Genomic DNA, 11,265 nt, shown 5'->3' with positions numbered 1-11,265 from the left:
CGGAAACATCTATAGGTACATGGGGTTAACTCTCTCAGCGATGATTTTTTTCATCTATAAGACTCAAACTAGAGACCTTGCTTAAAAGGGAATCAAGCATGTACCACTCGAATCAAGGTCCGTTGGTAATAATTTTGTGGGTTTGTATTAATAGATTGTGTACATAATTTCTTTTTTAAATTTAACTACAAAAAACAAAAGTTGTCCATTTTGGCACTGCAAATTCAAGCAAATATATAACTTAAATTGTAATAACAATAAAACATATAAATGGTTATCTTGGACCAATATAAAATATTTCTTACATAGATGTTATGTGAATATTTTACAGTGTATGTATGAAACTAATTTTACAGAATACAGGCACAAATTATAAATACATAACTTGACACCATAAATTACAGCAGGGTCCTATCTTAGGGTATTCTTCACTGCAGTTGAAATTGAAGGATGCTATCAATTTCCTAGACACAAATATACTAAGACACATTCTAGGGAACTTATATCCTAGACTTTTGTGACATGTTCAATACCTGCTAATCAAACTTAAAATCTGTGTACCGGTAGTGTAAAGTATTTTACACTGTCAATCTATCATCCACCATTGATTTGTAATACTTTTGTTTTGAAAGTCAATGATAACTAACATAAGAATGGCGAGGATTTGCTGATAGTGTAAAAAACACTTATACTACCCGTGTATACATATTAAGTCCATCAAACAAAGGTATCACACAAGGGTTTAATAATTAAAGTAATTACCAATTTGAATGTGATCTTACCAGTTTTGTCCTTGAAAATTGAAAAACTAAAAATGGTCCCAAAAACTTAAGATGTGAGTCAAATTAGTCATTTTTAGCGTGTATTACAATATCTGATAAGACTAATTTGATCCTAAAAAGGAGTAATGTGACTCACGTTTGAAATTTTTAGAATCATTTTGAATTTTCAATTTTTGAGTGATCAGACTAGTAAGGTCGAAAAACAGCAGAGACTAAAATGAGTATTTACTCTGTTAATTATAGTAGAATAGATTTCCATTCCTTCTGGCAGATGCATCCCTTTTGATTGATATGAGACATTTGAGAACAGTCAGAATCTTATGCCACACTGCTTTGGATTTCTCACTGCTTGATATATCCATAGAAGAATTAAGAAAAGAACAATGACTACTAAATTCAGCTCCATCAGAAGAACCATAGTAAAAGCCATTTTCTTGCACCCATGTTGTATAAGTAGGATAATCATTTATGAGTTGAATATCAGAACTTTCATTCTCTGTTGAAAAACCACCTTCAAAAAGTGGAATATATGATCCATGAAAGTTCCAATTAGAGAAAAAATCACTTTCTTCATAACTATTTTGTGGCATTTCTCTTTGGTCTAGCAATGGATCAGCATAAGTTTGGTTATCATGTGCTCCTTCATCAATATATGAAGCAGATATGAATGGTTGATTATTATCTGCACATGTTTCTTGTTGATCTGCATAATACAGATTATAGCAAAGAGTTCAACATGAAAAGCCGAATTCGCGAAATAGGACAAGATCTAAAACTTACAGTAACATACATAAAAACATGAAAGTTTTTAAGGCAGTGAATGGAATAGCCAGAAAATTATACTTACATGTATCTTCTGCTGTTGAAATATTAATCTGTGGCAAAACTTGATCCGGAGCATCAGATCGACTTGCTCTTAGAAATGCCGCGGGTCTTACGCAGCTTAACGAAGTCTCATCAATCGATTTCAAATTATTCACATTTTTGTAAGCATGTTGCTTGACTAATTCTACCACAATCTGTCAATGAATAAGGAAAATGATTTGTAGACTAGTTAGTGATAAGACATGAATTACTAGTTTTCTGGAACCAACATTTCGGACGCAAAATTTTCGTTAAAATTTCACTTCTCAGCCAATTGAGAATTGGATATAAACACTACCTTATCATTAGGGGTGAGAGTATCTGGTGAAAAATAGTTTTGGCCATCAAAAGTCACTTCAACAAGGTTGTAGATAGAATTGAATACAAGCCCTATTGGTGGTTCTTCTGTTTGGTAACTGTAAAGATTTGAATCATCTATCACACATGTCTTGGCATGTGCAGTAATCGCTAACCACGACTTCTTCGAAAATTTGCCAAACTTCTGCATCTCGGAACGAAAAAATCCGATGAACATACATCTTATGTACGAACTTCATTACTATTTTACATAGAGGTAATGACTATCAACACATAAAACAAGAAAATAAAAAGAGAAACAACTTTACCTCAAGCAATAAGGATTGATTAATTGTGTATAACTGCAAGAAATCCTTAACAGTGCGAATTCCATCGAGAGCGAGCCGCGCGTGGATTTTTCCACCTTTGCTAATTTTCTCCAAACGCCATACATCGTCCTTCAACGACGGAGGGTAGTGTTTCTTGTATGCTTCATTAACCAAATTACATGTCAGTTTAGTAGTTCTAAAACCAACAAACTAACAGATACTAAAGTTTCATGATATCAATAGTTATGTCCTAGAATGTAATAATAGACAGAGAAAAAGAACAGAATTTTCAAGATAGCAATAGTTGTGTCCTAGAATGTAATAGACAAAGAAAAAAGAACAGAATTTTCAAGACATACATTCTCCTCTGGAATCTTTGACCACAAAAGCTTCACTTCTACCTTCCTTAACATTTGTCCCAATGGAAATTGATTTCACAATTTTGGCACCTAATCTGAACTTTCTGCTCTTTACCCATCTTGAATTATCAGTTATAGTAATTTTTGTGACACAACCAACACCATTTTTTAGAGTAATAAACCTTTCTCCATTAACTAATAGTCCTTTACCCTTTCTTTCTTTCAAGATATTGGCATTGAATTCAACTTCAGTCCAATCTTCACTTCCAAAATCACCATTAAGGGCACATATCTCTATCTTTATTGAAGATAGTGGACCATTATTGACTATAGATTTAGTATTAACATCAAATAGTGCAATTTGAAGAGGTGATTTATCTTCTGCTTTGATATTAGAGAGGCTGAAAATTTTATCAGGTAACTTATTAATGAAACACAATTGGAAGAGTTTTGTTCCAGATATGCTAGCTTGATTATTAATCCTTGGTCTGCAACAAATTTTGTAGAAAATTGAATATTATGTTACAAGGAAGAGAAAAAGTTTAGCATATTGAACTCAAGAATTGTTTCTTATTTGCATAGAATCAGGAAATGAAAACAAACCTTGGAAATTGATAATCCTGGATTTTGCTTTCCACAGCTTCTCTTACCTATTTGAGGAATAAAAATGAATCAATCAGGTAACAACAACAACCAAGCCTTAGTCCCTTATGTGAGATCGGCTATATGGATCACATCTGTCATGATATTATATCATAAATCAAATATATTCAGAAAGTATTGATCTCTAAATCTTTCGTAATTGTTTCTCTTATGATTTTTCTTAGCCCTCTAGAAATTGGACTAGACTCCTTTTAATAATTCTCTTTACCGAGGGCTTCAAACATTCTTCTCGACATATGTCTAAACTGTAAGACGCGATTCTAACATATTTCTATAATGGGAGCTGACCCAACTTTTTCATAACACATTCATTCCTAACCATGCATATGTGCGTTTATGCTATACACAGCTGATCCTAAGCCTAAATAAAAGGCAGAGTTTGTGTCAGATATTCGACAATCAATATAAAACTATGTCGAATATCTGATAATATTAGAAGATAAATATGCATGACCATTTTAAGTGATTATCCACCTCTTAATCAAGTTAAGAAAATCCTATCAAACCATAACTTGGTTGTGAATTGTGATAGGTACTTTTCAAATGTAGAAGATGCTCAAAACTAACTGAAATAAAATAAACAGAAAAACAATCTTTCTGAAGACATTACCACAAAGATAATAGAATTATTTATTACTTACCAATCTTCTCAGGAAAGTTTCCAAGTATGAATTGTGATCATTCAAGCATAGCAAGTTTATTACATTTCTAAGTCCACTGCACAATAAACAGAAAATTGGATTTAGAGCTAAAAGAGCACAAATATAAGTAAAGGTGGTCCCAAAAAAACACATCTTTTGTTCCAAAAAGTGATGTCACTTGTTGTGATTGGTCAGAAAATTCTTAATTATTAAACTTATTTTTTCAATCGATCGCAACAAGTTGTACTTCGTGACAATTTTTTTGGATAGGATATGTGCTCAGAAAAATACTTTTTTTTCCTAGCAAAATTATAAGCATACAAATAAATAAAATGTACATTATTTGTGCTTGTTTTGTATCAAAATGATGACTCCATTTTGACTCCTGAATTGGAATTTTGCCACTACTACCTTCATGCTCTTGTTGAGATTGTATTTTTGGTACCATCCAAAATATTAAAATTACAAACAAATGCAAATTTTGTGTTCTAAGACTTCTCAATGATATAACTCAAATGTAGTACAAACTAAGAACCTAAAGTAATAATAATACTAAAAGCAAAAATGCTATATTTATAAAGAAACTGACACATTGACTAAAATTTTGCAGGAAGAAGCAAGGAAATTTCTTTCATCTGCGGTGTACTAATAGGACACGTTAATCCCAAAAAAAATCAATATTTTTTAGAATAAAAATTCGTAGAAAGTGAATTAATTATTTAAAAAAATCCTTACATGATAAATTAGGCTAACTTGGAACTTGACGTGTGTTTTAAGCTTTTGTCCTACTCTAAAAGTTTGACTTAAAATTCAGTTTACCTTTATCATTTAATGCGTTAATTTGATGTAAATATTGATTAGATTAACTATTGTGTTTTTGTATCACAATATAGTCAATCATAATATAAATGTAAATATGAATTATTATTATATATTTTTTATCACAATATCATCATACCACCATTCATAATATTATCCATATAATTTATTAATTTTAATTTTTTTCTCCTTTCATATTTTTTTGGTACCAACAAAAGTATTTTTTTATCTTTTTGTATTTTTTGGGTAAAAAATTAATCTATTTCGGAATCCATAAATATCCTCCAAATAATTATTGCTCTCCTAAATCGAACACTTAATATTGGAATCGAACGGGCCTTTCATATGTAAATACTATAATTCTAACAAGACTTAAAAAACGTCAAAAGGAAGAGAAAACCAGTAGTGATAATGAATTTGGAAAATAAGATACTACATTGATATTAAAAATATAAGAGTTTTGTATCATTTATTATTTATTTTTAATTATTATTGACTTTTAAATATAAGTATTATAAATGAACGATGTATAATATATTAATTTTATATAAATCTTTATATTATTAGTATATATAGATATTATACTTTTATTTTATTTGGTGATCAAGTAAAAAAAAGATCACACATTTTTCCCTTTTTCTTTCGCAGACACGCTTGGTGTAAATCACAGGTGGCAACGTTTTCTCTAAGTACGCGTTTATGGTAGAAGCCGCATTATTACATGTTTAATTGGAGTGCATGACCATTTCTAATAGTTGTTCTTAGGTTAATTTTATGAAAATGAAAATATATTTTATTTTTTTACTATGAGATTCTTATTTTATGAATTATGTTCATACATAAGAATAAGAAGAGAAAAGTAAGAACAAAAAGAAAGAATGAAAAAAAAGTAAATATTTGGTTAAGAATGAAGTAAGTTGTGAAACTCAAATAAGAATAAGAACGATGTTTATAATTGTGGAAAAAGTAGATATTGTTCTTATTTCATAAGGAGTTGTAATAAATTACATATACAAGATCCAAATAAGAATGAGAATATTATTTGTCATTTGATGGTCTAGTTTCTATAATAGAAAAGAGGAATAAAAAGGTAAGTATTAGTAAGTTTTTTAAGCAAGTTATTTTCTATTTTAAACTTAAACTTAGGATATTTTATAATTTAATATAATTTTTTAGTATCTAAATTATGAAGTTTGGTTAAGAATTGTGACAGAAAAATCTATATATAAGATGGGTAAAATTAATAAAAACAAAGAATAAATTATAACATCATTTCAATAGTTTTGTTGAAAATTAACATTTCATTTTGTCTAAGGAAAGAGTCAAATGGAGCGGTAAAAGGGTCTCCTTATTTGGTTTGCAGAAGTGAGAAATAAAGCTTTGACTAATTCCATTACTTTTTTTTGTCAATAAGACCATTATTTAATGAATAACATTAAATGTGTAATATTATAATTATATAATATATTTTTAAAAATTAAGAAATGATAAAGTGTGTGATTTAGTTGAAAATATTTTATAATAAATTAATAATGAGCGAAATGAATAAATAAGAGAGATAATGAGATAAAAGAATTAATTATAATTATTATATTAAGGTAAAATGTAAATTAGAAAAATACTATAGATATTTAACATGATTATATATTAATAATATTTTATAATTTGTGTTACAATCTTAAAAGAATTTTTTACATGCAAATATTAATATGTTAGTATCGTGTAATTTTAACCCCAACTTAGTTATTATTTAATTTCTTAAACATTTTACTCTAACTACCTTAATAATAAATTTCTTATACACAATAAGAAATGAAAATAGAAAGACAATAACATATTGTCTCGTACCATATTTCAGACCAATAATATTGAAAATAAATCCATACCCATTTTAGAAAAGTTTAGCATTTTTCCGTTACTGAACCCAAAATGAAATTTATGATTATCTAATAGGAATAAGGGTCATTTATAAGAATAGAAAAAATTGCCCTCACCCATTAATAAAAGGTTTGAATTACCAAAATCAAACCAAATAGTGAAAGGCAAAAAATAAAGAAAAGCAAAAACACATAGAAGCATTTCAAATGAAATCTCAATGTATGGGTTTAATATTTGGTGTACTACAAGAGTATGTCACTCAAGTGAACTTCCTCTCCTCGGTTGAAAAATATATATTTAAGTTTAAAATTTAATAATAAAATATTTATCTAAGTAATCAATAAAAATGATACATAAAGTGATACACATTTTGAGATAATAGATGTGTCCCAAAATATAATTATAGATAATAACTAAATAACACGTTGGAGAAGTAATGGAAGACCACATATGTGAATTTGGATGTGTTTATGCAAAAAGGTCAAACATGTTGAATAGACTACTCTTCAATGCAAGACCACATATGCTAAAATGTGGCCATTGCCATGGATTATCCCTGAACAATGAATACTAGTTAAGGATAAGGATGTATATAAGAAAAATTCCATATCATTGATCAAGTAGTGTAAGGCTTCATTGAATCCCTGAAGTTTAAGGTTTGATTTTTTAGAGTCACACTTATTGGAGGGACAACCATAAATCCTGAAAAATATTAGTTCCTTACAAAAAATGTGAGGAGATACAATTAATAATACAAAAAAAAAGAATTATCTTTGACCTTATAATCAATTAACCATTCCCTCTTCAAGTTATTAAAAAAACTACCCTCAATTTTACTAATAAGAATGTTTTAAAAATTGATAATTATTACTTAATTCAATTAAGTAATTTTTTTGGAAAGAAATTCAAGACATTACATTCTGATCCTTAATGCTTTGTTTGGAAGAGGTAATTTAAGAAGGAAAGAGAGAAAGAGAAGAGAGTTTAGGTATTTCTCTCACTTGTGGGTCCCACACAAAAACTCTTCTTCCCACTTGTAGGAAGAAAATGAGAATTGAATGTGTTGTCTTTTGTTTTTATAATTTTGTCCTTGTTTATATTGTTTATCATTTTTTTTATCTTAACATATTTAATCATTAATATAAAATTATCTTTTTTAATATTTTTTTAAACACTTCAATTAAATCTATATATTTAATTTTTGTTATAAGTTATATATTTAATAATAATATTATATTTATTAATATTTTAAACAAAAAATTATTTTTAATTTATAATGAAAAGTATTATTAATGTGACTAAGAGTATTATTGTCCATTTCATAGATGAAAATGTAAAGTTCTACTCTTTCTATCTTCTTTTTCTCTTCTACTAAACAACTCACAATTCTACTTTTTTTCTCACCATTTTCTTTCTTCTCATCTTCTTTCTCATTTCTTTCTTCTTAACTTATTCTCTATAACCAAAGAGTATTTAAAGGTTGGTATTTAAGGTTATATAAATATATTAAAGGAATAAACAAATATTGTAATAATTCAACTCTTATTTTCTAAACTAATTGAGTGTTGATTTAGTAATGTAAGGTTCCACTAAATCTCTAAAAATACCAAAGATCAATACTCAATAGTTCATTTCTAAGAGCGACACTTATTAGAAGGGGCAAACACCACATCACGAAAGAAATTATTTATTTATCGTAGAGGGAATGGATAAGTTTGGTATCGTAAAAAAACTTTTATTTTCTAAAATATCAACATATTTTTTAAAACAAAATAGAAGTTTTATTTAGTATTGTGAAAACAGAATTGGACTAGGGGAACGAATTGTTAAATGAACTTAAAAAGACACTGGTTCGTAGTCCAACTTTATTAAATCTGGTTAAATCAGAATAACCTGGGAATTGAACCACACAATTCACTTTAAATTTCAACAAAATTGACACTACTCTAATGTTTTGTTTTGCTTTAGTCTAAAATTTTGCATTCATACATAAAAAATGTTTTTTATATATAAAATCATTCATCCAAAATAAATAATTTAACTATTTAAATCGATTAAACCTAATAAGATACTTCAATTAGTTTGATGTATATACTGTAATTTAACTCCAATACGTCAAAGATATAGAGGAAGTAACTTGGATATCTTCGTAGACGGTACACTCGTCTCTTTTGTCCTCATGTCTAGGTTTTATATTGTTAACATTTTAGAGTCTAGAACATCATTAAACCTTCAATTTTATTAAGAAACTATATCTATTTTTTCTCCCAGTCCAATTTCAAAGAAATTTCTTTAAGAAAAAATAATAATAAAATATATGTACTTATATTATATAAGTTTTATACTCTATTACTGTATTATCAATCATTTATATTTAATTATTTTTAACTTTTCAAAGAAAATAATACAAATAAACGATGAATGATGTATGGACTATATATAATTTTTTACTCTTACATTACATCAGTATTATGCTTTTACAAGCATTGAAGTACATGCATGTATTAGTTTAGAGTCTATGCATACAATTATTGAAACTTTCAAAGTCCATAGCATTAAGTCTTATATAATCGCCAAAAATCATATACGTAATTTTTTATGTTATAAATTAGCACATGGCTGATGATTAAAAACCAAAAAGAATTATGAGGGTAATAATGAATAAGGAGAATGTGAAGAATTGTTAGTAGTGTTCATAATAATAAAAGAATTTTTATATTGATTTTAAGTTTTTTATGAGTTGCACAACAATATTCGATTTAAGGAGAACCAATATTCCATCCTTGGAGAGAACACTAGTTGGGAAAAGTAGGGTTACTAATCCTTTATATCACTCTATATGCTAGAAGACACAAAGTGATAGGATATACTGTAAAACAAAAACGAAATTATTTATTAATATGTTGTTTATTATTTATGAATATATGCATAAAACAAGATAAATATACTTTTTAAAAATATATTCATCATTTATAATAGAACATTATTGTTCCATCTATTTAGTTGGTCTGATTTAATTAGATAAATATTAGGTTAGTTGGTATTATTTATAATACATGGCTATAAAAAATCATATTATATAATTTTCTGAATATAAGTGTCCTAGAATTGTTGATGTGGAGCACGTGATATGTTCTATAATTACTGAAAGGGTTTGTTATAATTAAGACCTAAATTTAACGAGTTTAACTCCTCTCCGATAATGGAGAGGCCATTACTAGAACATGTGGCTGAAATTTTTTTAAACTTTATTTATTTATTTTTTATTAAAAAATAATATGAAATTATGACCGTCAGAATTCTTTTTGCTACGTGTCATAATCCTATCTAACATTGGACTCTCACTACTAGACAAGATCCCCTTCCAAATTTAAGTCCTTGCTATTGTTGAAAAACAAATTAAAACATGACATCAACATGATCATGAGTTGTTTATCCCTTGCACTCTACTCCAAAGTTAGGAACATGTTTCTCCCTTTCAACCCATTCCTAAAACATCCATTTAAATCATCCCAATATTATTTTATTGAATTTCAATTTCCTTTCTCGCTCTTTCTTTCGCTGTGTAAGATAGATAAAGGAAGAGAGAGAAAGGTAATTGAACAGCAACAACATAATCGACTAATTCTATTGTCATCTCATTTTCTTAAAGAAAATGAATGATGTTCAATCCTCAAAAGATAAAAAATGTGGGCAAACAAGAGTAAAACCTCTGAGTATTTGTATTATGGTTCTTCTTCAAAGAGATTGAAGGTTTAAAGGTAGTGAAAAAAATCAAAGGATTCATCTTGGTGGAATGATCCTGAGAGAAAGAGAAAGCATGGAGTGACCAAATACAAGTTTTATGCAACTGAAGGAAGGTTCCAACATTCTATAAAGAAAGGGCTTAGATGGATCAAGATCAAATGCATCAAAATTGTTTCAAGTCTCTAACAAGAGAAGAAAAATGATTTGATCACAATGGGAATGGAATGGAGATGAGATCATCTTTATCTTATAGATATATTATTGACATATATTGTTGATGCGGAAGACACATGGAGAAAATATAATAGAGAAAATGACACCGAGAAATTAACGTGGTTCAGCAATTTGCCTACGTCCACGGTTGAAGAGCAACAATGATATTATCACTATGATCAAAGAGAATTACAAGTTCACTCAAGTGTTTCACTCACTTCCCAAAACCCAAGTACACCCAATATCACTCTCTCTCAAGTATATCTTAAACACTAAAATATTCCTCACAATATTAGAACAAGAGAAGAAGAGAGAATATGCACTAAGGCTAGAATATTGGAGTGTCTTACAATGGCTTGGAGCATTCCTATTTATAGCCAAAGCCTTGAGGATTGTATGGCCAAAAACAAAGATGCTTCACCACAACCTCTTCTTCTCATTGGCTACAAAAAAGGTTACACTATAGCCACTCATTTTACTTGGCCACAAGAAGGTTTCACCATAGCCACTTCTTTTGCCACATCATTCTCTTTTTCTTTTAAGCCATTATTTAATAAATCTCCATCTTGGCTAAAAGACTATCATAACTATTTTCATGTTGCTCTTCTTCATGCCCACTAGAGATTCTGGACATCAATCAAGTCCAGACAATGTCTGAACTTCGTTGTTGGAA

The 11,265-nt window shown here is 28.5% G+C and overlaps 1 protein-coding gene across 1 annotated transcript; it reads right to left on the bottom strand.

Moving 5' to 3' along the window:
- LOC109329045 (calmodulin-binding protein 60 G-like) lies at positions 284-4,496 on the bottom strand. Its single transcript, XM_019562708.1, has 8 exons — positions 4,274-4,496; positions 3,936-4,011; positions 3,235-3,281; positions 2,632-3,119; positions 2,273-2,433; positions 1,945-2,148; positions 1,630-1,801; positions 284-1,485 (listed from the first exon to the last, which is right to left on the bottom strand). Exons 1-8 carry the CDS (start codon positions 4,381-4,383, stop codon positions 1,016-1,018), a joined length of 1,728 nt encoding a protein of 575 aa, XP_019418253.1. The 5' UTR covers positions 4,384-4,496; the 3' UTR covers positions 284-1,015.

Source organism: Lupinus angustifolius, chromosome LG16, assembly GCF_001865875.1.
Source record: "Lupinus angustifolius cultivar Tanjil chromosome LG16, LupAngTanjil_v1.0, whole genome shotgun sequence".
NCBI lineage: Eukaryota > Viridiplantae > Streptophyta > Magnoliopsida > Fabales > Fabaceae > Lupinus > Lupinus angustifolius.
Note: the sequence above shows the minus strand (reverse complement) of the source record. Positions and strands in the feature narration are given on the sequence as shown.

Excerpts from the sequence above, each read along its gene's own strand:
- LOC109329045 (XM_019562708.1), bottom strand. The coding sequence starts at position 4,383 with ATGGTACCAAAAATACAATCTCAACAAGAGCATGAAGGTAGTAGTGGC. Across the intron at positions 4,012-4,273 it reads ACAAAACAAGCACAAATAAT|TGGACTTAGAAATGTAATAA; the intron begins GTACATTTTATT and ends TTTATTGTGCAG. Across the intron at positions 1,802-1,944 it reads CTCTCACCCCTAATGATAAG|ATTGTGGTAGAATTAGTCAA; the intron begins GTAGTGTTTATA and ends ATTCATTGACAG.